Raw genomic sequence first — 26,852 nt, 5'->3', positions numbered from 1 at the left:
GTTTTCTGTTGATCGGAGCGAAGCTTCAGCCAGGAAACACTATGAGAGCGATGAGAGTGAGGTCTATATTGTACAGTCCTTTGAATACCTGGTTCAATAAAAATAAAGATATGAGCCAGAGTGGGTGATTAAGTGTTATATCTTGAGACAGATGAATACAACTTATATTTGAGTATTTTTAAATCAGGTGTAGTCAGACAGGGTGGTGTTGGTCAGACAGTATCATCACTTTTTAAGCTCTGGTCAGTGTAACTGTATCTAGACGCTCTGGAAGCTTCTCTGGCCCGTCTGAGGTCATGACGTTGTTTCCATGTGTGTTTGTGGCTGTCATAGTGACCACGGGACAATCTGTCCTCCTATCTTGTCCTCTGGCAGTGTCTGCTCCTGAGCTCTTGGGAGGTACTTCGGGAAATATGCTCTTTAACACACTCGAGTGTTACACACACCCCTTCAGACAGAGATAGCTGGTAAAGCGAGGCCACAGCTGATGTCCTACACACCCGAGCTAACAGGAAAACAAACATTGTAGTACAGTTTACTGCTAAAGCTGATTTTTTTTGTGTGTCTAAATGGAAAATGAAGCGCATAAAATCCAGACAGGAGGCGAAACAAAACAGGAAGAATTCAGGAGCATATCTAAAAACAGATGCAGCGAGGGAAGACAGTCAACAGACACAGGAATACAATAGTCATGTGCTCTGTGAGATGCAGACAAACTCTCCTTATCTTAGCAGCTGCTGCAGATATTCTCACAGATAAATGTTTTAAATAACACTCCTTCCATATCAGTCTGGTCACACAGATGGTCCTACAGTTGGAGGGATTGTATAATGACAGCCCCCCTCCTCAAATACCACACTGAACAAGCGCTGATCGCATCAACACTCCTAATCAAACACCTCATTCTCACCTCGCGAGCCAAAACTCTGTCCCTTAAATATCTCACCCTCTGCTCCTCTGTTTCATTTCCTTCAAACAGAACAACTTCAGAGCAGACCTTCTCCCACACAACACACCCAACAATCCCCTAAAGAACAGCCTCTGTCTGCTTTAAAGAGAAAACATGGCCTGCCTTCAGAGAGGAAAAACACTTTTCAAGAGGCTGGTGTTTTTTTTAGTCTTTTTTTTAGAGTTCATGGAAAACAAATCTGCTCTCCTTCTTCAACAATTGTTTCCATGCGGGGAGAGGAGATGTCTGAACGTCACACACAGAGGAATATTGTAACTTGGATGATAAGATAAAGAGAAGTAGCAGTCATTGCAGTGTCAAACCACGAGATACAGAGAATTATATGTTGCAAAAAAGCTTTTAAATTGACCAGAAAGCTTGGGGGTGTAACGACACAATCAGCCGTGTGAGAAGTCACTGCCTCCCTGAAGCAGACTGCAGGCTTGTCAGACGACTATAACTGGGTTGTCTTTTGCAGCAGGGGTTCCGGAGCAGTACAGAGGGGCCCCTGTTTTTCAATGTGTGCTGTTCATGCTTGCTGTGTTCCTCTTCAGGCAGGCTGTCACTATGTGGAACAGTCATGGAGAGCCTTGGCTGAGGGCTTTCTATTTTTTTACAGTGCTGATGTATTTGCTGGGGTTTGAGCTGTAGCATCTGTTGCTTTGAGGGGGCCTGCTATTTATCAAACTGAAGCCGAGTCTGCTGGGAGTAAAAAAGGGAAAGAAACATGGCTTACTATGTAGGTTAACCCCCCCCTTCCTTTCTGCCTTCATACCCCCTCTTTCTCTCTTTTCCTCTCAATCTAAAGCATGTTTTTGGGGGTCTGTGTTTGTGCAATGAGAAGAACTCAGAGGGGAGAAGGGTGGGGGTGCGAAAGGAGAGAGGGGAGAAATAACAAGAATTGCTCTAAGTGGCTTACATGAGGACTCCCTAATGTTGTCATAGTTGACTGCGCGAAAAAATCTTTGCACAAGCACTTGGCACACAAAGTTGTTTTTCGAAAACTGAAATGCAGATGGGCCCGCGGCTTTTCAGGAATCCGCCAGCGAGTTCTTAGAAAGATTTCACTGAGGGAGAGAAGAACTTGTAGGTTTGGTTTTTGTCCCGCAGGCACATTGAAGCAATCAAAAAAATCTGCTGTATTATTTGTTTTTGTGCAGTTTTCGGGAGATGAACAAGCCCTTCAGAAGCACACTTACACATCCAAACATGTCACTTCAGGCACCCTCAGTAACTCCTCACCTTTTATTTAACCTTCTGCTTACATGCATCCTCCAAAAACACACACAGGCCTGACCTGAGTAATTCCTGCAGACCCTTAGGCGTGCTGTGAATCCTTCTTTGACCACATTCTTCTGAACTGTACTGCTGACAAGTGCAGCAATGGGAGGGAGGGGGGGGTGGTGTTTGAAGGCGATGATGAAAGGCAACAGAGGGAGAAATGAACAATGGGGGGGAGGAGCAAGGGAGGATGAATAGCAATGGAGAACGACAGGTATTGATTGACAGAATAGAGGTAAACAGGTGCTTGAAAAGACTGGAAACAGTCTAAAGTTGGACTCATGAATGTAAAGCAGAAACAGCATTTCTCCCTCTCTTAATGACCCACATTTACCACCACGGCTCACCTTTCTCTGCTTCTTTCCACTCCTCCTTTGACCCACATTCCCTGTTTTCACTTTCTTTTCTTTTCACCTTTTTCATCCTTCAACCTCTCTCTCCCTCTCTTTCTCTCTCTCTCGCACTCTTCCCTCGTTCATATACCTCCACTGTGATGTAACTCCTCCTCTGACAAACATGTTTTCTTGAAGGAGGCGCTCACAGAGGCTCCATTCATGCAAAGTTGTTTTCTGAGCTTGTACATCTTTTTTAACACGGAGCACAGACAGCTCACATGTCTGTCCCGTGTTTGCTGAGTCCTCTGCAGCTAATATATCCTTTATTTATGTAAGATGAGTCCTGTTGTGGGTTAAGCCACCTCAAAACATGCCTCCTGACACGCTGGAGGAAAAGAGAATGCAGGTCTGAAACATAAGATGAGCTTGTAGTGTTCACAGTTTTACAGAGTGCACCCATAGAGGCACTTCCTCCTGTTTCTCCTCCTCTATTGCACACACACACACACACAATTCTGTAAACACCAATGCGTGTTCTCCAGTCGAAACTTTCACACTGGCAGCTCAACAACTGGTCAACAGGATATGAAACCTTCCTCTCGCTTTTTTTTTTCCTGTTTCTTCTCCCATCCGAACTGACCTTTCTCCTACTTTAGCCTTTTTTTCAGTTAAACTCTTCCTCCGCCTCTCCTGTGAGTGTTTGCGGTTCATCCGAGTTCGTTTGGTTGACTTTTTGAGCCCTGTGGCATTCATTTCAAACACTTCTGAAAGCAATACCTCCCCCCCCCTCTGGGCAAACTGTGCGCTTCACTCAGTACACCTCGGTCGGGGGAAACTTTCCATTTCTGCGCTGTAACTCCGTGCAGACTCGCAGGGAATCAGTGTCCAGCTCATTTGCTTTATGGGTTGTGGCTGAGTCATTCCCATGTACTTGGTGAGAGGTGTTTCGCTGGGAGACCACTCTGCCGAGTCTCCTCACCCCTCCTCAGCCCCCCACCTCCCTCCTTCACCTCCCTCCTTGCTGGTGTTAGTGGAAGGGAAGATGACCATCTGCTGCCCCAGTTGCCCAGTGACTGGACAACAGCCTTCCCTTATGGCACAGTTCCACTGTCCATTGTCTGTTCGAGACTGCGTGTGTGTGTGTGTGTGTGTGTGTGTGTGCAAGCTTGTGCATTTAACATGTGCAAGAGGGATTGTGTGCTTACCTTTTATGTGTGAGTGTTGAAGTTTGTCCTAATCTGCCTTTGTGTGTGTGCCTCTGTGCAGATAATAAGTGTGTATGTGTGTGTTGTACGTTAGGGAGAGCCAAGTATTGTGCGACTCCTTCCTGTGGGAGTCGCACCTTCACCCAGCAGGATGGTCCTCCGTGCAGTGAGAGCTGACTGAGCCTTACAGTCAGGTTAGCGGCGGGTCAGAGATTTTAGAGGCTACAGGCCAATGTCGGAGCATCAAGAGAATAGATTTCCTCTCCAGACATGTGTGCCTGAGCACTCACACACAAAAACACAGACACAGACAGTAACACACACACACACACACACACATAGACAAGAACACACACATATACCCATGCAGGTTATTGTGATTCATTAAACAGGACCATCTTTTTCTTTTTTGAACTAGTGGGCAGAAGGTGAACAGGACACTTCAAATCCAAATTTCCACACAAAAAACGAATTAATGTTAGCTTTCAAAACAATGTGTCATAATTTATTTATTAGAATGTCTGCATTCTGCTCTTGAAAAATGTCACAAGTCTGGATTCATCTGATGTTACAGAGAGGCAGTGAGTAAGTCATAAGAATATAAACTTTTAGTTATCTTTGGTTGAAACCTTAACACTAAAAATTAAGGATGGTTAGCTTAGCCTAGCATGAAGACTGCCAACATGGGGACACAGCTAGCTTGTCTCATCACAAAGGCAGCTACTTGCAGGTCTGTACCAAGCGGCAACCTCCGGTGTAAAAATATGACTCCAATGCGGAAGTGTTAAAAACTGCAGTTTATCGAGGATCCGCTTTAGGCTGGCTCTGGAAGTACCGGAAACCACATACACACCAATTAAAAAAAGCTGATCTTTACAGCAGAAATAAACATGTCTACAGCCTGGTACAAAAGACGAGTGTAGTCGTGATAGCTCATTTCTCGATCGGCACACACTGTAGGGGAGTTAATTTTTTTTCTAACGCCGCAATTTCAAAGATATTGAGATTACGAGTCTTCCAATGAGAGGCACAGCTGACTTGATTGACAGGTGGGAACACTGTAGCTGTTGGCTAGGAGGCTCAAAGCCCGCCTCTTTACGTCACAATCACTTGACAGCAGCAATATGGCGGCCGAAGACGATTGGCCTCAAAACAGCGCTTCAGAAACAGATGGGTGACGTCACGGATACTACGTCCATATTTTATACAGTCTATGCTCTCCCCTCATTCTACATTTTATTTAGTCCAAACAAACTGCTGATCAAATTTAGGAGCATGCATTTGCTGAACGTTTGGATACAAAGACCAATACCACTCTAATGTATTTTACTTCAGATATGAACTTACTGTGACATGATGATTAGCTTAGCTTAGCGTGAAGAGTGAAAACAGGTGGAGGCACCTAGCAGTTCTCTGTTTTGTAGGTGACCATCTGCCCCCAGGACCTCTTAAGCTCACTAATTAACATGAGATATCCTGTTTGTTTAATCTGTACAAAACAACAGGCTAGGCTAATGTGAGCTAGCAAACTCATGGCAGAACCTTCATACTCAGATCGAGCTTTATGTGCTAAACTCTCTCTCTCATCAGAATGTTTTAAACAGACATCTTATATATACTTCAGTAACTTCAGTGTACTAAAATCAGCTTTAATGTAGATTAGAAAAAGCTTCAGTCAGTAACTTCAGTGAATCAAGCTCCAGGCTGTGGTGTGCAGCACAACATTTAATAAGTGATTTAATCAAAGATCATGAAGCAGCCTGTCAAAAAAGACAAATCAATGGCCCTTTCAGTGAGATCTGTAAGTATTGATTAGTGACTGATTGATGGACCATCACTGCTTATTAGCTCCCCCCTCCTCTTGGAATATAAGACGGCCTGCTCTGTTGCCGTTTAGTATCTTTAAAGGACGTGGACGACAGACAGACTGTGCCTCAGGTGAGCCTTCATAATAAATAGAAGTGGAATTTGTTTGTTTCATGTTACCCGCTCAAAAACAATACTGAGAGATCTGCTGTGGCTAACCACAGGCTCCGTTCATAACAAGACAAATACACAGTACTGTATGTGATAATGAAACCCAATCTGCTCTTTGTGGAAAGCAAAACAACCACTCAGATATGCATCTTTAAATTAGTCACACTGAGTTTTTTTCTCAGTCTTGCGTTGAAAATGAAGAAGAGTCCGTTTTTTACCTCCTCTGATCTCAGGTTTCTCTCTTGCTCTGTTTCGTTTGTGTGAAATGAGTGTTTGATATTTTCTCACCTTCAGTTTCCATTCTTGTCCTGGTTCTTATTCACTCTCCTCCCTGTTGCACTGTCTTATAACACATACAGGTGATTCAGGACTGTGCTGAACTCACTTACCCATTTTTCTTCATTCAGTTAGCTGCCTTGCTCTTCCTCTGCTCGCACTGACAGAGACAAACTGTTGCAATCTGAGAACTATGCTGATGAAACTGAACTTTTCCTGACAGACATCTGGCGAGAAAAACAAGCCTGGAGTGTTGCATTTTTTTACTACTTAGCTGAAAGACTGTTGTGAGCTCTTTCAGCTACAATAATGTCAATCAGGCTGAACGCCTGAGCCAGATACAGTATGAGACATCCATTTATGGGTGACACAATTTATGAGGAGCTTCTTGCATGGTTCAAAATGTTTCAAGCTACACTTCTTCATTTTTATTACCTTTGTAAACCTCAGATTGATTGCATAATAATACTCTGTTGATTGAGCAGAAAAACTGGCAGGGAGCACTGAGGTTGACAAATGCTCCTGAGGAGAGCAGGGGGATCAGGGGAGATTTGTTGATTGGTGCTGAGCCATGCTGCTTTGGTTTTAAGGTGTGTGCATGTGTGTGTTTGTGTGGGAAACCTGATAGAAATCTGATTTGGCAGAGCCATTATCCCCTTTAGACTTCAACAGTAGGGCCTGCACTGTGCTGAGGCCGCCACTAATCCCATAATGGGCTGACTTTGCACTGAGGCCGCACACACACACACACACACACACACACACACACACACACACACACACACACACACACACACACACACACACACACACACACAGACCGTTCCCCTCGGTGAGAACTGTGACAGTGGCTCTGTTTCTGCTAACGCTCCCCATGTATGTGCTTGTGTAGAGCGTGCAGAGTGTGTGTTTGTGTGGGCCCTCTCAGGTGAGTGGTCACAGATAGGTAATCTAGTGTACAGAGTCATCGATTCCCCCGCTGCACAGGAAGTGGCTGGTTACTGATTCTCAGGCACAATGATGTCACTCCAGACGGTGCAGGCTGTTTACTTATCCATGATAAGGTCCAAGGCGCTTTCTCTTCGCGCGCTGATCAAATAATCCTCTCCCCCTGTCCTCTTACCTTTTATCACTCCTCTCCCATCACTCTTTCCACCCTCCATCTTTCATTCAGAGTGGATGCCCTCTTTAACCCTCATGTCCATTATGTGTGACATAATCACTGATGAGGGTCACTTATCAGAGTTGGCTGCGTCTGATTACAGTCTTTATTACATTTCTTATCACATATGACACAAATGTCTTCTTTGCTGGCGGGAATTAATGCAGCAATTAAATTTAAAGAAATTATCTTATTCTGAACACATTTGCACAAATATGAAGTCATAGAGTAGGAAATTGACTAAAGCAGCAGCAGCAGCACTGCAGCTCTGGGACTCTTATGAGACAACATTTTCCATCGTTTAAAGTGAAAACATCCTCGTGTTTCATCTTGTGTACTTAGATCATTTCATTTTCCTCACTCTGGGGTGAGTATCCCTCAGGTTCAAACTTTATCACAATGATATCCTTTTTCTCCACATTTTAAAAATTATGTGGACACTTCAAATTTCCGACACTCATGACTCGCTCCGGTGCCAAATCCAACCAAACCAAAGGGTGTACTATTACTGCTCATCAAGTTACTTCTAGGTTAAGTGATTTTTATCAAACATGACACCCACAGGAGCACTGCCAGACCTTCTGGCGGTGTTAATACAATGGTGTCCACCTTTCGTTTGGTTATGTAAGATCACTTATTACACATCAGTGCACAGCAGGTTATCTGTGCAGCTGTTTAACCACAATAAAAGATTGAAGAGTTAGAACTGAAACCTCCATAAAAGTCACAACATTGGGATTAAAAGCATTAATTAACTCCTGTATGGATCTGCAGACATCCCAGTGTTATTTCATCACCATAGCAATCAGGAAATGCTCCACTGAAAGGACGCTTTGTTACTTCCTAATATTATCTGACACTTTACAGCTTGTGAAATATTTCAGTCAAATTTGATGATGACTGATAGATATGACTGGCACAGGGGAGTTTCGCTAGTTGATGTGTTCTTTTGTTGGTCCAACAGGCCTGCTATTGATTAACCACAGAGCAAATATATCCAACACTACCTGTGGCATGAGGTCCAGACACACAGATACACACAGATACAAACAGATACACACAGATACACACACATATTTGTGTCAGGGTTATGGTCCATGAAGAGTTTCAAACAAACTCAACACATACAGAGAGAGTTTTGATAATGGAATGATTATTTTTTAAGATTAACAACCTTCACTGTCTCTTGAGAATATATTTGTGCACCAGATTTGAAATAATTTTATTTGAGATGCATTGTTCCCTCACTTTTCAGCCATGGCTCATATAAATATATATATATATATATATAAACAAAAAAACACAATGTAGTCTGTGTGCAATAGTTATCACTCTGAAGAGTTTATTGTGCTTAAGTACAAATATTGAAGAAGTTGCCGTTTGTTAGAAATAGCCTCTTTGAAAACTTCTACAGATTTAAGTTTTATTAAACTGTATTATTTCACTGTTTTTATTATTGTTATTTCTTTTCTATTAGACTCAGCCAACATCACAAAACTACAATGCAGCCATCAGACTCAGAGACAAAAAAAACACAAAGAAGATTTTGGAAAAAAACCTTGTCCATAGTCCAAAAGTAAAGATAAATGAATAAATAAATAGATAGTACACAATTAAAAATAAGTAAATACAAACATACAAAATAATAATAATATTAAACTTGTAATGATTAACACAAACATAAAAAATAGTAATAATACTAAAAATAAAAACAATATAAATAATTGTATAAATAGTAATTAGGATAATAATAATAATAATAATAATAATAATAATAACAAAAACAACAACAACAATAATAATAATATTTTAAAAATCCTCACAGTAAACTTAAAAGAAAAAAAAGTCAATAAAATAAAATAATAATAATCATGTATACCACAAATCAGCTCATCAGAGAGAAACAAAGCAACAGGTGCCCACTTTATCTGAAAAAGATCAGTTGTTAACTGTAATCTCGCAGTGATACTCTCCATATAGAAAATGTCCTTCAACTTGTTCTTCCACTGTGTGACTGTGGGGTCCTGTGGCTTTAACCAGGAGATTGTGAGGATTTTCTTTGCAATTAGAAGCAGGACCCTCAGCAGAGCTGCATGGCCACTCTGCTCCTCATCCCCTGGTAATATTCCCAGTAGGATTCACTGTTTATTGAATAAGACATGTGCAAGACTTTGCATGTACTGTTTAACTTGTTGTATGTATGGACATATTTCTGGACTAGAAGATAAAGTGCCCATGCAAGCATTTTCTGCATTTTTTCCACTGTTGCTGGGGACAGTACTGATCTCATGATCTCATGTCATGTGCTTGTGTTTTCATATTTGAGGAACTCACAGTCTAAAGAGAAAAAAACATGCATATGCATGTGCCATGAGTTTGTGTATGTTGGTACTTGTTTGCACACATTGAGTCTGCTGGCTTCTCTGTGGATGTTTTCTACTGTTTGAATAAAACAGTCCACATTAATGACCAGTCTATTACAAAGTACATGTGCTGTTGTTTTCTGTCGATGACCTTTGATAAGCTTGTTGATTCCCGGTAGTAATTTTGGATGCTGCCGGGTATTTTTGGAAACAGAGTTCATTCAGGAGAGAAAATAAAAACACAGGTGTGGGTTAGAGAGAGGCAGACAGTTTTTCTTTAAAATCATACCTGTGCTTATCACCTTTAAAACAGGATATATCCCTAAAATCTATTTAAGTGACTTAGTTATTGCAGTGCTCTAAAATTTACAAAACATAGGCAAACAAAAATGTTAAAAAGTCATTGTCTTGCTTTAATTAGCTAACGACAGTTGATAAAAACATCTTGTAAAAGTTATTAGTTCATCGTTACTTGGTCGCTGACTGTAACAACAAATTCAAAAAGATATGGGGGCCTTTGCTGGACCACATTCAGAAACTCCCATCATTTTAAACTAGCACTCTCCTCTTCTAGTCTTTTTTTCTTTTTGAATGTACATCTGTTATATATTATAATCATACAACTTGAATCCCTATTATCTTTCTTTCGTACTTTTTCACTTTTCCATTACTCATCTACTTCTGTATCTTTCCCAACGCACAGTAGGCTACTTCATTTTATTTATTTTTTGTTTTTCTATGTCATCCTCTTTATTTCAGGCGTTATGATACCCCAATTCCAGCTCTTATTTGTCCATTAACTCCAGAAGTTGATATTAAGCACAGTGACATGAATATCCGGCAGTAGAAAGGAATTTGAGGGAACAAGGGAGGGGGTTACTGTTTTTCTTTTCTATATCTTAAGCTCTTTCCAAGAGCTCACTGTACTGTATTAAGCTGTATAAAAAACTAATACAAATATTGTTGAGTTAAAAAAAAAAGTTATTAGTTCAGCCATAAAATCAACAATGGTTAGCTGGAAATGAAAAACCTAATTCATCTACTACCCTCTGAAATCAAAGACCCATTGTTTGACAGACTACCAAGAGTGTGTGTGTGTTATATCTGTCTCTGTTATCATTGTTGATTGTATATGTGCAACATAAAGCTGAGCAGTTGCGGCAACAGGAAGTAACTGAGGGCAAGACTTAGCAAAGTATCAGTCACTGCCCACTCTTTAATCTCATACTGAATATGATGGGGGCTCAAGTCTCTGTGAATCAATACAAATCAGTGACACTCAGTCAGAAAGGCCGGACATGCACTATATGTTAACTAAAGTCAACTAAACATGTATTTAAATAAGACTCCTCGCCCTCACCTTTCACTGTACTGTACAATATCTGACAGCGCATTTATTCAACATGAATGAATAGTTTCTGCAGAAAAGACGGGTGAAGAGGACAGAGACAAAGCTGATTGAGTTCCCCTCCAATCAAACAGACATTTAATAAACTTTTAAACATTAATGAGGCAGTCGCCCTGACTTAGCACCTCAATGAGGTTCTGCCAGCGTTTTTGTTCTGCCATTCAGAACTGGGGCTCATTGCTTATTAATGAAGAAACAGGACCTGGTCAAAATGTTTCTGAGGGCATGATTAGGCCATATCACTTCCTTCCCCCTTAAAGTAGATCAGTATCACATCCACTCTGTGCAATCAAATGTATTGTGGTGAAGGTTACAGACAATGGAGATATAACGGGGGAAAGAGAAAGGCAGAAGTGAAACTGACGAACGTGACAGACACCACTTACATCTTATTCCATCATATTTACACAGCCAGCATTATCTACCTATGATGTAAAGCTCAGGGCTGTTATAATGTACTGCTGGAGTTCTTACATAATAACTGGTATAAATCATAGACTATCAAAATGGACGTAGTCTTAGTAACAGCACCTTCTGGTTTCTGAAGAGAGGTTTTGAAGCCCAACAAAAGCAAGACTTTGCGTCATTGGCAATGCTCACTCAACCCAACTTTCCATCAACCCTGATAAAAACTAAAACCCTTGACTTGTATAGAAAAATTCAAAACCTTTACATCATGTGTGAATAAATAAATAAGGTACATACCAAAAACTGTTTTTGGGACCATACACATTATTAACATGTTTAACTCTGCTGCAGTAATGGAGGTTTCATTAATATGGGATCCTTTGGGGTCTCAAGTAGATGCTTTAAAACTTCAGATTTTTGCACTTCTACATTGGCTTCCACTTTCACCACCATTGGCACCAATTAGTATATATTTAGGATGGGACAAATCATAGTCAATTAACCACTTCTCTATTGATCAGGAGTGATATATGACAATGGGGACTATAGCTGACAAAACTGCTGACTCCTCCCACTATATTAAAGAGACAGTGTCTTCTCATCAAAAAAGGAACTAAAATAGCATAAAAAACAACAAAATTCAATTATATTTTTTACATGCTTTACCACAACAATTTTCAAATATACTAAGGCTAAATAAATCTATGAATAGTCATTAATAACCTGAAACACTACTTTGCCCCATACAGGGAGTGAAGATATAGTCGCGTTTCAAATAACAACATGTTTGATAGCTTATTTTCCAATCTGAGACAGCAGCTAGCTTTAGCATTTAGCCACTGATGTAACTGTTAGCTATGAAGTGGCTAATAATAATAATAATGATAATACATTTTATGTATATAGCACCTTTTAGAAACATGTTTACAAAGTGCTTTACAGAGTGCAAGACATAGCCAGTGAAAACACGAAAGCACTTGACAATGGTAAGGAGAGCTAAAGTGAGTTAAGTAAAAGACAATAATAATAAAAAATGCAGAAATTACAAAGTCAGTGGTGAGTTAAGAAATAAAAGCACATTTAAAAAAGTGTGTTTTTAAAAGAGATTTAAAAGAGGACAAGGATGTGGCTTGGCTGATCTCCTCCGGCAAGTCATTCCAGAGTGACGGGGCCCTGACTGCAAAGGCCCAGTCCCCTCTGGTTTTTAATTTCGCCCTTGGAAGTTCAGAGAGGGACCTGCCGGAGGATCTCAGGAAGCAATTGGGGACATACATTTTAAGGCATTCACTTAGCTAAGAGCTAATAGTTTTGTTTTGTAGTGTTTTGTTCAACAAAAAGTTTTTATTTTAATGTTAGCCAGCAATTTTCTAACAATTGGATGCTAAACTCAGCTTTGTCTCATGATCGCTGAAGGATTGTCAAATGTTTTTCTCTTTGAAGGCCCCGCAGAGTTTCACTGTCCATTGTCTTTTAGTCGCTCATTCATCATGAGCTCGTGAGATAACTATTATCACATTCCTTACATTTGAATGACTTCATTGATATCCATTTGTACCACTCTTGATTAAGTGCAAAGCTCAACGATCAATCTTCACACCCTGAGCGTGACCCTTGTTTAAAATTGCTGCTGTGGGAATGTATTTAGTGAATGCAGGGTGCAATCCTTTCTAATCTTTGCCTCTATGATGAATTACATCAGATTTCATCAGAGCATGTTTCTATCCCCTGTCCAGGCTGCTGTACCTCACACTGCACCGCTGCTCCCAAAGCAGTCCACCCTCCTCGTTCTGTTACATAAAAAGAGTTGATTGACTCACTTGTTTTCTGCAAGCAGCTACACAGAGGTGGTGCAACTCTGTTTTTTGTTTGGCTCATCAGCCTCTGGATCAAACTTCCCTCTAACATCTGATGCTGTGAGCTGCTGTTTTGGACCTTGTTGTTTATTGGTTATTTTGGGAATGAATCATCTCCTTTCCTGCACTCTCACACAAACAGGTGAAGGGTCTGATCTTTTGTGTCAGGTTTACAGTGCCCATTAACAATTAGAGGCTGATGATCAACAACTTCTTGGCCAGGTTCCCAGTGACATGAGTCATTTTTCTTTATGCGCAGTCAGCAGAGTCTGAGGTTTTGCACAGAGAGAGAGAGAGAGAGAGAGAGAGAGAGAAAGAAAGAGAGAAAAAAAAACAGCTGTGCATGCCAGAAGGTGCACAACAGCATCAGACCAGAGGGGCTGTTTTTCTATGGGGCTGTTCGAGACCCGATGGTGGTTTTAGGGTCAGCAATGTTAGCCCCATGATTTCAGCTAACAGGGGTAGTACAGATAAGCTAGTCCATGTCTTCTGTATCTGAAACAAACTCTGTAGAAGTCTGTCTTTTGAACTTTTGGCCTCACCCTCCTGTGTTTCCCTTCAGAAAACCTTATGAAGAGTTTAAGATCTTTAATAGAAATAGAAGGAACAGCGGAGAGATTTTGCATTGATTGGCGGTGATTGGTTGTCATATCAGGCTAAAGATAGCATGGGAAGGGTTTGGTATTTTCTGTTTTTCTATGGATCTTCTCTTTGCAGCATGTTGTATTGTGACAGCTGCCCTCTCCCTGTTAGAATAACATCCCCGGGAACTCACTCTTCCTCACGTGCACGCAGAGGTTGCTGACCAACGCCTCTTCCCTCTGGCCTGTAACCCTCAGTTTTTTTAGAAAACTGTGCATACATGACTATAGCAGTCATAAAAGAGGGGTTATCTTTTGCCCCAGATCCCCCTTTCCTTCTCAGTCTTTCTTCTCTTTTCCATGTTCTCGCTGAGTTCTCCTGCAGTTCCTCTACATTTCATGGAATCCAGGGAACGCTGCTTCCTCCCCTGTGTTGGTGTGTGCTGGTCCAAGGCCCGCTGGTCTGGGAGATTGGTGTTGGTGGTGGTGGTGGGGGGGGGTTCGGTCTCTTCCCTCAGGAAGGCCGGCGCTTGGCGAGACCACTGCGCTCTGATAGCTTGCCAGAATACACACAGATCAGTAAAGAGGTGAAAAAAATGAGAAGAAAGGGGAGCAAGAGAGCCAAAAGGGGGCAACTCTGGTCAAGAATCATCCAACTTAGGCTCTTAAGTCTTAACAAAAAGACCATGAAGTCAAAGAAAATCTCAGTCCACTTTTAAACCTTTACTTCTAACCCTTAATTTTGTGATCAACAGGTTACAGAGAACTTAGCACCAGTTTTAGATGCTTATAGTTGCTCTTGAAAACAAGAGGAAAAGTCTGCAGGTTGTTGCAGCTGGACAGGTAAGGGTTAACCCTCCAGTCTGCTGAGTTAAAGCTCACTGATAGACCAGCAGGCTCAAACCTAAAGCCTTGTTTAGAGAGTGGGGAGGGGGGATACAGTCCCACTCCACAGTTTTCACTCTTTGACTTTTTTGAAAATCCTAAACCTTTTTAAAAGTTGAGTGAACTTTTAAAGAAAGCTACAACAAGTTTTAGAGTAACGTGTTCACAGGGGAACAAAAGTCTACAGTTGTTTTTCACACTTTTTCTTGCTCTTGTGAGCCTCTGGGTTGAGTTGAATGTGTGGTTTTGTGTTTGCTGCAGAGTTAGGATACTTTTCTTTTCTGTCAGACAATCTGAAACGGGCAGAAATGACCACTGAGCAAACACATCAACAACCTAAAGGACTTTCTATGAGACAAACCAGATTGGTTTGTTCAGTGAACTTCATACCACAGCACAACTTTTTTTCTTTTCTTTTTTTTTTCACAGAAACAAGAGAGGCAGAAAGAGAGAGAGAAGGGGAGAGAGCACAGAAGATTGGTTCCTCTGACTGTTGTTCTTCCCCCTGATTGGCTGAAGCCTGTTGCTAGGCTTGTGTCAGTGTCAGAAAGTTTTCTGCTTCCTCTCCTCTGTGCTCTGATAGGTTAAGTCTGAACGGGTTTGGTGGACTTCTGCCACTTGTTGAACATCCCCTCAGTTTTTTGCGGTTCCCTCGCGTCTAACTGCATGAGAAAACACAGCAGCCGCAGCACAGAAACACATGTGTGCAGAGTTTATGCCTGGCATGGCTTCCTCTCTCTGTTTTTTAATCTCATCAACTTTTATCACCCTCTTTATTGCTTTGAGGCTGTTGTTAATTCTGCTCCACACTTATAAAGGAAAAACAACTGCTTCAGTGAACGTTTGAGAGAGTGGCTGCCTTACTTTGTGCCTTGTTAAAAGTTTAGTGAACTAATTCTTGACAGTGGATCTTAATGAAACAGCTACTTTACTTCAAATCTAATCACTTGTCCCAGATTTAGTATCCTCTTCCTTAACATTTTGTACAGTAATATATGTTCTGTCCTCATTACTCTGCTGTTAAACATTCTAACAACATGCTAGACTGTAGAGTATCTGTTAACTGCTGTCACTTTGATCTTCAGAGATAATCTAACTTTAGAGGTTTCACTCAGTGTGACTAATAGAGATACATCTATACGGTAGTCAATAAAGGGAAACACTTTCTCAGTCTTGTTTAAAGTGTGACATGAATTATGAATATCTTTCTTTTCATGTTTTTAGCTGTTAAAAAGATACTTTAAAGTTAACGAAGTTGCAGTTGGGCATAACACTGTGGATCCATGACTGTTTAAACACATAATTAGAAAGTCTTAGCCCCGAAGAGTCGCTTAAAAGTTGTTAAACTGAAATCTTGTGGAGCCGGTACCGCATATTGACTCTACCAGAACCAAGCAACTTTTACTTCTGCAGCTCTTGACATGTCCAGACCAAGCCACAGCCACCTGACTCAAAATATGAAGCACATGTGGACGTGTTATAAACTGCATTTCATCAAAGCGTCTGCTTGAGGCTGGTTGCAGAAACACCGGAAAGCAAATACACACCCATTCAAAAAAGACGATGTTTGCAGCATAAATAAACATGTTTACATCCTGGTTCAAAAAACAGCTTGGCTCTACGTAGCTAATTTCTCTATCGGCACACACTGTACGTGGGGTGATTTATTTTCCAACGCGCCAATTCAGAAGATATTTAGATTACGAGTTTTTGCCCAAATAAGGACATGACTGACTTGACTGACAGGCGGGAACACATAGACTGTATAAAATATTGACACAGTATCCGTGACGTCACCCATCTGTTTCTGAAGCGCTGTTTTGAAGCCAATCGTCAGCGGCAGCCATGTTGCTGCTGTCGAGTGATTGTGACGTAAAGAGGCGGGCTTTGAGCCTCCTCGCCAACAGCTACAGTGTTCCTGCCTGTCAATCAAGTCAGATGTGCCTCTCATTGGAAGACTCCTAATCTAAATATCTTCAAAATTGCTGCATTAGAAAAAAATTCACCCCCTGTACAGTGTGTGCCGATCGAGAAATGAGCTATCCAGACTACATTCGTCTTTTGTATCAGGCTGTAAACATGTTTATTTCTGCTGTAAAGATCGGCTTTTTTGAATTGGTGTGTATGTGGTTTCCGGTACTTCCGGAGCCAGCCTCTAGCGGATCCTCGATGAACTGCAGTTTTTAGCACTTCCGCATTGGACTCATACTTTTAGCCTGGAGGTTGCTGCTTGGCGGAAACACATATCTGGCTGAGAGGCTCAAACCCCGCCTCTTTTCCCCACACTAAGTTTGGTTGAGTTCAGCATCACCAATATGGCTCCCGCTGTCAATTGACTTCAAAAGTTGCTAAGTTGGCAGCAAATGCTCAAATGCTCTTCTAGACTATTATCCTCAGTTGTCTTCGGGGTGCTCATAAACCAATAAGCTCTGTAATGATAAGTCACATTACCCAAGTTTATACATACTGCAAACCTGGAACATAGCAGACATAATGACAGCGTCTGTACTGGTTTAAATGTTCTCATTAGTCATCGTTTGAACCACATACGGCCGGACACAGCTTTGAAACTTTTAGCTCCTTCCTGCCTCTTTGTGAAGAACTCTGATACTTTTCTGTGTCAGGTAGTCATTAAGGTCCAATGACCACGGGGTCATGCATTGTGAGCCTATGTAACTTTTCCTGGACAACAGCCTCTGTGGCTACAGGAAGCTATTATGGGATAATGCTAAATAATATGTCTTTGCACAATCACAGAAGAGCCACAGCGTCAGGGAAGGGACAAGAGAACTGCCAAACTTGCTGTAATAAACCATCAAATAGCTTAAAATCTCAGTATATGTTGAACCGACCAATAAACGAGACTTTTGATTCATATGATGAGGACTGAGTTACCTCCTCCTTGTAAAGATATTAAACTACACTCGAAAAAAGGCCTCTAAAATGTAATGTTAGAAAAACATTTGGTTCCTGGGTATCACCTTATTATGGTGATATTTTATCACTATTACCGTAAGAGTGGAAATGTGTCCATTGTTCAGGTTTGCCTCCCGTAGATCACTATCTGATGACACACACACTGTTAAAACAAACCCAGGAGCCTTTTCTACATTCAGCTCATCTCCTTAATGTTGACCTGACCCCCTTTACTGCAAACGCCCATCACTTACACACACCTCACACAGCCGCTGGTTTATCTGTTACAGCAGCTAATGATTCTCTCAGCTGCCATGCTGTGTCTATTTACTGGAACATGTTCATAAAAGCATGTCTGCTTGTAGAAATAATCCACAAAGAGCACCATTCAAACCCTCAGGAGATGACATCAAACTATGGAGCTGTGTATAGATGAAGTTTTGAGACTCCCCTGAGACACCTGCGTTGTGGTTTCTCACAAGTCACACTGTGTTCTCAACATGCTTCAGAGGTCACCACAGAGCACACAAAGGGCTTGTAATTCAAATGAGGAACAATATATTGATTTCCAGAGTCAAATATTCTCTCATAGTCTTTATTTGTGTCAACAACAGAGACATGAAATAAAGTCCAAGGATGCAGACTGTCAACACTGTGGGTTACAGTTACAGGAACTACAACTAGATGTATATTTTAACAGAAGTAGAAGAACTCAGGGGTCTTTTTCTCAGTCTTTCCAGATCACAAAAGCTTCTTATGATTTTTTGTAACTTGTTTACAGGTTCGAGTTTGCTCACATAATACAGCACTTGTTCCAACTAAGAAACTTTCCACTGATAAACTTGAGATATAATCAAAGTCTTGATCTAAGAAGGAGCAGATATGTCTGGATCACTGCACTCACACATATACAGTATATACTCCTGATGTGGGTACATGAAAGCCTCACACAGCATTCAGCCAGTGCGTGCTCCCTGACAATAGTGTTTGGCCCTGTCCGCGAGGCCTAAGCGCTTTTTTCATGTGAAAAGGTTTCGGTGTGTCGTAAGCCCCGAACGCTGACCAGCCTCTTCTGCAGCTTTGCTGAGCCATGGGGCTCCCAGCCCCCGGGAGTGCTGACTCGAGCCCTGGGAACATGTTTACAGCTGCCCCGCACCCCATCCTGTAGCATCAGGAGAGGTAGCGTGGAAGGGAGGGGTTGCTAGGGGGGTTGGCTGGATCCACACAATGAACCTGCTGAATACTGTGCTATCTAACTGACAGTCAGTTGCAGAACTGGCCGGGCAGGCTCTGGATCACAGTGCACAGGGGCAGACTTGCCTTTTCTTGGCTGGGATTAATCGTCTCCTTGTCATTACCAACTTTTACGTGCTTGTCTGCTCTTTTATTGGGGTCCCTTCACAGTTCAGCCAAACTCTCCAACCAGAGTTGCCGTACTGCAGAGAGAATAAACTTGGACAGTATCTGATACATGTTAAACTTTTTTCAAACAATCAAACCTTGTTGTGGAGTTTTGCATCCATAAAATGAGCTTCTGTGAAATGTTAGAAAAGCAGAGCCTCCTCTGTTCTGCAAGAAAAACATGTTCTTTTTTGAAATCTCATGCAGAATCATGACGCATAGTTGTGCATGTGTGTGGCACAACAACGCTGGCCAATATGTGGATGCTTTTTAATGTGGTCAGTGTTGATCCACAGAGCAACCAACACTTGACTAACATGTTCTTCCAAAGTTAAAAAACACTGTTTATCTGTTGTTTACTGGAAGTGTCACAGACAAAAACATCACGACTAGTGCACAGCATGTCCACAGCAAAGGGCTATGTACAGTGTAATATAAAAGTTTTAGTACACAGTGATGTTTTCAGTACATCTCATCTAATATCATTTCAGTGATCATTGACTTTCAACCTCTGTGGTGTGATAAAACAGTTATATACTGTTCCAGTGGCCGTGTTACTGTCAAGCTGGGATAAACAAAGCCATAAGAGCTGCCTTCCTTATCTCTGCTTCCTCTTGGCTGTTAAAGGACTCCTTCGGCTTGACCTGATTGGTGGAGGAGGAATGGCATTATCTGTGGTCTGATAGGCTGCGTTGCAAAAACCACTAACTGAAGGGCTGTTGTTGTTGCAGCAGGTCCTGCAGCGATCAGGCTCTGGTGCAGATCTGTGCCGGACAAACTCTCTTACCCTCTTCAGCTAAGGGCTCAGTTTACCCCCCTGGTGCAGCAGGATGCCAATAAGGGGGGGCAGCTAGGAGTCTGCTGCATGGTAGAGCTAGCTTTGACTTGTTGTTTTCACTGCATGCACATTACAGAGATACAGAACACATGCCTCGTTTTCCAGCTCCATTGGCAGGGTTACATTAAACCACCTCCTTCAGAGTGGATCCTCTAGTATTGATTGAAATGATTGGGAAAGGACAATCAATCAGTGATCACCTTGTAGTGTAGTGACTGCTGTCATTATTTAGCACAAAGGCTGCAATGCATAACTGTAAATTCAATCATGATCAATGGCAGCAGGGAACAAAAGAAGCAGAGAGAGAAGTGATGATGTTTTCTTAGAGGAGGGGGGATTTGTTCTCTCTGCTCACGTTTGGGCCCCATGGTTAACTCCGCCCTCACGTGCCCTTCCCTGCTCCTATTGGCTGCCTGGAACGTGTATGTGACTCCTGATTGGCTGCCGAGCACGTCAATCAAAAGAGCCTCGACTTATTTACCGAATGTATGCGCGAGTGCGGACGGTATTCTGCTGGAGGGCTGCAACAGCTGACTGCCGAGCACTTTACCCAGTGTGCCTCAAGGAACAAAGAGAAGGAGGACACAGCCATCCAGAATACATGTTTAATTTTTTTTTTATGCCCTTAAATTAATCAAAGTGTAGCGAGGACACGAGATGAGGCACGCGGTCGCACCGGCAGCGAACCTGGAGAATAATTCTTTCGCAGTGTCAAGCCTGTTAAAGATATGTACCCACTGTGAACGGCTTAGCAAAAAGGTAAGAGACAGAAAAAAGCTTCAGCACTCTTTAAAAAAAAAACTCTTCCTCTTCAAAAGCTTCACCCTGATGTTTGGATACTGAAGACTGTTTGACGTTTTGTAGTCGACGTGTTTTCCTCTGCAGTGCAGTGTCTTTGTGCAGCTTGTTTACCACTAACAAGACTTTGTGCACACTGGGTTAGATAGACATCGACATTTGTTTTTTTTCATTGAAGTATCCTTTTCCGAATGTAAAGATGATACAATGTAAATGTTGCGTTCAAAGACGTGTTTTTTAACTCTGTGTCAGCTCGGAATAATTAGCATTTTCTTGGGTCATTCATTCATCTGGTTCATTGTGCTCTGCGGGACACTGTCCGCTGTTGGGACATGTCTTGACAAGCAGCGGAAAGTTACAGGACATCATAAAGGCAATGGAACTAAATGCACATCCAAAACAGCTTTTTATTATTCTATTTATGCAACTTGTTACATTTTATCCTTATAACCCACAAAACTGTGAGGCTCAGAAACACACCTCACTATTATTCCTTACATATTTCAGCTGTTTTTTTGGGGCGCATGGAAGTTCAGAGAGCTTGGGATGTAAATGTTTCTATCTGAGAAAGTTGTGTTGTGATTTGTCATTATTCATCAATGGTCTTTAGTGTAAGTCCGTGTTGTGCAGCGATTCACAGTGACGCTGCAGAAAACTGGACAAACCTCCAAATAAGATTCTGGTATTACTGTCCAGTTAAGATATATAAAGATTCAAGATTCAAGAAAGCTTTATTGCGAGGTGATATTGCAAACACAAGGAATTGGACGTGGTGAATGGAACACTGGTACTTAACAAGAAGACAGTAAAGACACAACAAGACAGTAAGGGCAATAGACATATAAACATAAACACAAATCCAAAAGTTCCAAATAAAAATACCATCTGTACAAAGAAAGGTAAAGAAGTACTTTTAAAGACATTTGATACGTTAACTTAGCCTTGGCCAGAGTGCACATTTAAGAATATAATAATAAAATATGTTATTGGATAAATTACAATATTGCACTGGAAATCAAGTATTGCACATGTATGTTATATATCACATACATGCAGGTTTACTGGTGTCACATACACAAAATGTTCTCCAGTGAAGTAATAAAAATGACACTGCAGGAGAAATGAGAAGTGATGATCGATGTGCTCTGCTCCCCCTGTGGTATTTATATTTAAATGTTTTTCACCTTTTTGTCTTGCAGGACTTGGGAATAAGGATCCCAAGACCCCTAGGAAACGGACCAAGCAGATTTATTCCCGAAAAAGAGGTAAGATGCTGTGTGTAATCTCAGCTGAGACTTTTAATCGACTCACAGGCATGACTTGTATGTAATAAACACGTTATTTATTGTTGTTTTTTTTCCTGTTAAGATTCTCAAAGTCAGTAAAGTGGACGCCCGGACACAGTCAATATTTGAGGATGCATTTGCAGCCCTCGGTCGCCTCGACAATATCTCCCTGGTTATGGGCTTCCACCCGCAGTACCTGGAGAGTTTCCTCCGGACTCAGCACTACCTGCTGCAGATGGACGGACCCCTGTCTTTGCACTACCGACACTACATCGGCATTATGGTACATTCGTGTTCCCTCTCTGGATTCTCAACAACATGCCTTATGTAATCTCTAGTATGTGTTGAATATCTGGTGGTTAATGTCCCTTTCCCTGGTGACCCTGCAGGCGGCAGCTAGACATCAGTGTTCCTACCTGGTCAACCTGCACGTGAATGACTTCCTTCAAGTCGGAGGGGATCCCAAGTGGTTGAAGGGTCTCGATGGAGCGCCGCAGAAGCTGCAGCAGCTCGGGGAGCTCAACAAAATCTTGGCCCACCGACCCTGGCTTCTCACCAAGGAACACATGGAGGTGAGAGGGTGGGGGACTGCTCTGGAGGGTGGAAGGGGACATGAAAGTGGGTTATGTAACAGGCTGAGATCATGGGTGGAGGCTGGAGTTTTGCTGCAGCTAATAACTTGGATGGGTTTTGGCGTTTTAAGTATTGAGTAAGAAGTGTGTCCGTTTTTTCCGACTGCAGGTGGTTGATGTTGATGTCATTAATGGCTTTAATTCATATTTTCCCCCTTTTTTTGTTGTTGTAGCGTCTTCTGAAGGCGGAGGAACACAGCTGGTCTTTGGCAGAGGTGATCCACGCTGTTGTCCTCCTCACACACTACCACTCCCTGGCCTCCTTTACCTTCGGCTGTGGCATCACGCCTGAGATCCACTGTGACGGTGGACACACTTTCAGACCCCCCTCCCTGAGCCAGTACTGTGTGTGTGACATTGCTAACGGCAACGGTCATGCTAATCACGATGATCCGCTTGGAAACCAGGTAAGAGCTAATGAACTCTTTAAAGAGATAAAATGAAACTGTGAATGTTTCTTCTTTACATGATAAACTGACTCCTTCCTTAATGTTTATCTTCTTTGTTTTCTCTGTAGGAGATGTGTGGCGAGGTGGAGGTTCTGATGGAGCGAATGAAGCAGCTGCAGGAATGCCGGGACGATGAGGAGGCCAGCCAGGAGGAAATGGCGACCCGCTTCGAGAGGGAGAAGACAGAGAGCATGCTGGTGGTCACAGCAGGAGACGAGGATTGTAACCCCTCCAGAGACATCTCCCGGCACTTTGAGGACCCCAGCTACGGCTACAAGGACTTCTCCAGGAGGGGGGAGCACGTGCCCACGTTCAGAGTGCAGGTAAAGGCCCTTCATCACCTGAACCCTGAATACACTAAAAACCGTCTTCCTGTTTTTAATGACTCATCTTTGCTTTCTTTAGGACTACAGCTGGGAGGATCACGGCTTCTCCCTGGTCAACAGACTGTACCCTGATGTGGGTCAGATGCTGGATGAGAAGTTCCAGATGGCCTACAATCTGACCTACAACACCATGGCAACGCACAAGGATGTGGACACCAGTATGCTGCGCAGGGCCATCTGGAACTACATCCACTGCATGTTCGGCATCAGGTCAGTTGCTGGAAACATGTCATGTGATGTAACGTTGGTGACAGATGTTGCCTCAGTGTTCTTACACCGTGTCTCTATCTGGATGTTTTAAGGTATGACGACTATGATTACGGGGAGATCAACCAGCTTCTGGATCGCAGCTTTAAAATCTACATCAAGACCATGGTGTGTTGTCCTGAGAAGACCACCAGACGAATGTATGAGAGCTTCTGGAGGCAGTTTCAGCACTCCGAGAAGGTGAGCTCCTCAACTGTGAAAGCTCATATATTTAGCATACAGTCACTCTTACTCACTCAGGAGAGAAGATGGAAATAAGAGTATAGAAATATTTAAATCAAGAAAGGATGCAAGGATAAATGGCTTCAGGAACAAACAATACATATATTCACATCTGTAGTAGCTGTTCTTCTGCATAATTTCTGAACAGTGCTTAATCGTTGTCTCTTCTTTCTCTCGTTTCTCCTGCAGGTTCACGTTAATCTGCTTCTTATGGAAGCGCGAATGCAAGCAGAACTGTTATACGCTCTGAGAGCGATCACCCGCTACATGACATGAAGTGCTTTTTGGCGTTTTTATCGTTTGTCTTTTTACTGTCGTTGTTGTTCTTTATGGGACACTTAAAAAAACACAAGAAAATCAAGTGGGAGGGGGGAGGGGGGAGGGGGAAGGGGGGGTGAGAAGCCCTGGGTTGTGACAGAGCTCGTTGGATGGATGTTGAGAAGAGGATCAGAACAAATAAACAAGTGGAGGAAAAAAAAAAAACGAACTGTGGAAGAAAGTCATCTCAAACTAAAGAGGATACACAAACTTGGTTAGTGTTGCCCGCAGTGCCAAAACTGACCAAGAGAGGGCAGCCTGGAAGCAAACTCCTGCTCTGCTGAGGGAGTCTGAGCACTGACAGGAGGATGCATCCAGGACGACGTTTCAGTATTCCAGCATCTCCTCCGCCTCCTGGCAGAGTGAAACCCCCCAGAATGCCGTGCAGCGACGAACAGCCTGCACTTTGATTCTGTCATCACTGTTTTCTGTTTTAGTTTCTGTAGAGTCTTTTTATTTCATTTTGTATTAAGGGAAGTGTTGTCGATGTGGTAACTGGACATGGAAGAGTTAACTTTTGTCAAAAGTTTTTTTCCTTTTTAAATTTTTTTTTTTACGTGTGCCTGAACTATCCAGCACAGTGTGCATACGTGCTGATGCTGCTGCTCCCCCTGTTGTATTCAGCGGGGGTCATGTTGATCCCTGAAATCACCCTCACACCCCATTTTAACCTTGTTTTAACCCCTATCCATCAGAAATCCACTGCATTACCCCCTCCTCCATCTTTCCCCTTCAGCCCCCCCCCCCCCATCCCAAAACTCAAATGTCAATGTAAGCTAATCTGAGGAGAGGAGAGAAACTCAAAGAACACTGTCTGAGCCCCTTTTTGAGTCTGACTGCTCGTGTGGATGACGTGTGACTGACGTGTGGATGAAAACAAAAAGTAAATGTCTTTGAATTTCATGTGTCAAAAAAAAAAAAAGCGAGGCACTTTGAAGGAATGACTTCTTGCTTCTGCTGTAGCTCTGTTATTGTGAGATAACTGTTAATCATTTGTTGTTGTATATGTTGATGATGATGATGATGTCTTTTATTTTCTGGTAATGTTTATGGGGAGGGGCAGGGTAATCAAACGGAGCGTTAGAAACCAGGTTTTCCAGGAGGGATTTGCTTCCGGTTGCCCGAACCACACCGTATCTGTCTTCCGCTTATCCCAGCTGCCTGGTCACCCTAACACTTTCGAAGCTTTGGATTGTGAATTTACCAGTAAATGAATACCTCTTCTGTTTTTCTCTAGAAAACATTTAAGAAGTGCTCTTTGGTGAGCAGAGACTCTTTCCGGGCTGCCGCGTTCCCATTGCTCGGGGACCCGGTGGGCTCACACAGGCCCGACTGCGGTCGTAGCTGTGCTTATTTCCCTGCTGGGGAAGTCTAACCAGTGCAAAAGCAGCTTTTGTTTGTTTTTTAATTTTATTTTGAAGGGGTGTGAAACCTCTGCTGTTGTTTTTATGTTTACTAAAACCAGTTAAGTACTGCATTCTTCTGAGGGTTGGTTGAGAGAATCAGACAGATGAATGAGTGAGGAGGAGGAGGAGGATAAAGGAATGGTACATTTGGAAGTGGTTTGAGAGGAAGTGGAGGTTTTTTTTTCAAACTTCTGACTGATGTCAGTTACTGACACTTTTTTATATAAAAAAAAAAAAAAGATGAAAAAAATAAACTATGATATTAAATTGTTGTGTATCATTCGTAGTTTTCTCCTCAACGTCTTGATTTCATGGCATCATCAAAGAGATTGTATTTAGATGTGAAGAGGCCGACATGATTCAGGAACCAGAGCAGTCAGCACAATCAGTCCCCATCAGCTCATTTACACAGTAACTCATAATTATCAAGCATAGTTGAACGCTGTTATGCAAAGAGATGACTCATGAGAAGTTATTCCATCACCTTATGTTCCAAAGTACACTCAGCTGTTTGATCATAAAGCTGACCTCATCACCCGAGCTCAGGGGAAGAGTTCAGTCAGTCCAGGGCCTTTCATGTGTTATTTTACCGCACAGCTTGATCCACGGATGACTCACAGGGAAGCAGACACCTGTCCCTGTTCCCTTTCCAGGTCCAGGACAAAGTCTTTGCTCCTGTTGACCAACATTCAAATCCAGATAAGGGGGAATTCCTTGTAGGACACTTTACCTCACTCCCCTGTTTGCCTCTGTGCCACTTTCCCCCCCCGGTGAGGTTATCAGGCCGATAATTCAGGGTGTTTTCCCATCAAGGCTGCAGAGGCATGTCTGTCAACCTCAGCGTTACCCCCACTGACCAAACTGCCTTCACATTTCTGTGTCTTCCCCATGTGACGAACCAATAGCATTCAGCATTTATAAAACAACCGATACCAACCAGCCAACTGTCTTTCATATCAACCTGATGAATAAAGAAATGTAGAGAACAATGTGTGTAGCCTGGCTAATACGTTTATTTAAAGGTTTCTGTCACATCAGCTCGTCTTGTGGTTGTTTTAAGGTCACTGCTGTGTGAAACTTGGGGGGAATGACACTGAGGGTTTTTACATTAAGTGCCGTTTCCGACTCGATTTGATGTTATAAAGATGTGATTTTTGAGATGCTGTACTTAAAGGCTACTTGGTGTAACTTGTAAGCACTGCCTGGCCTCATATCTGTGTACCAATAAAGGCTATGAGAAGCAAGATGTT

The 26,852-nt window shown here is 42.3% G+C and overlaps 1 protein-coding gene across 2 annotated transcripts in view; it reads left to right on the top strand.

Annotated features, from left to right (window-relative positions):
* Positions 1-26,846, top strand: part of sesn1 (sestrin 1) — a 78,878-nt gene extending 52,032 nt beyond the window's left edge. The window contains exons 1-9 of one of the 2 annotated variants that reach the window (XM_034699102.1): positions 20,325-20,597; positions 21,836-21,901; positions 22,005-22,205; positions 22,312-22,494; positions 22,728-22,961; positions 23,072-23,326; positions 23,409-23,599; positions 23,692-23,836; positions 24,068-26,846. In XM_034699102.1, coding sequence (XP_034554993.1) covers positions 20,496-20,597; positions 21,836-21,901; positions 22,005-22,205; positions 22,312-22,494; positions 22,728-22,961; positions 23,072-23,326; positions 23,409-23,599; positions 23,692-23,836; positions 24,068-24,154 — 1,464 coding nt within the window. In that variant the 5' untranslated portion in view covers positions 20,325-20,495 and the 3' untranslated portion in view covers positions 24,155-26,846. Of the gene's footprint in view, positions 1-20,324; positions 20,598-21,835; positions 21,902-22,004; positions 22,206-22,311; positions 22,495-22,727; positions 22,962-23,071; positions 23,327-23,408; positions 23,600-23,691; positions 23,837-24,067 lie in introns of those variants that run through there. The other variant, XM_034699101.1, reaches the window with a different exon arrangement.
* Positions 26,847-26,852: the final 6 nt, after the last annotated feature.

This window comes from Notolabrus celidotus, chromosome 13 (genome assembly GCF_009762535.1).
Source record: "Notolabrus celidotus isolate fNotCel1 chromosome 13, fNotCel1.pri, whole genome shotgun sequence".
Taxonomy (NCBI): Eukaryota; Metazoa; Chordata; class Actinopteri; order Labriformes; family Labridae; genus Notolabrus; species Notolabrus celidotus.
This window is presented reverse-complemented; position numbering and strand designations above follow the sequence as displayed.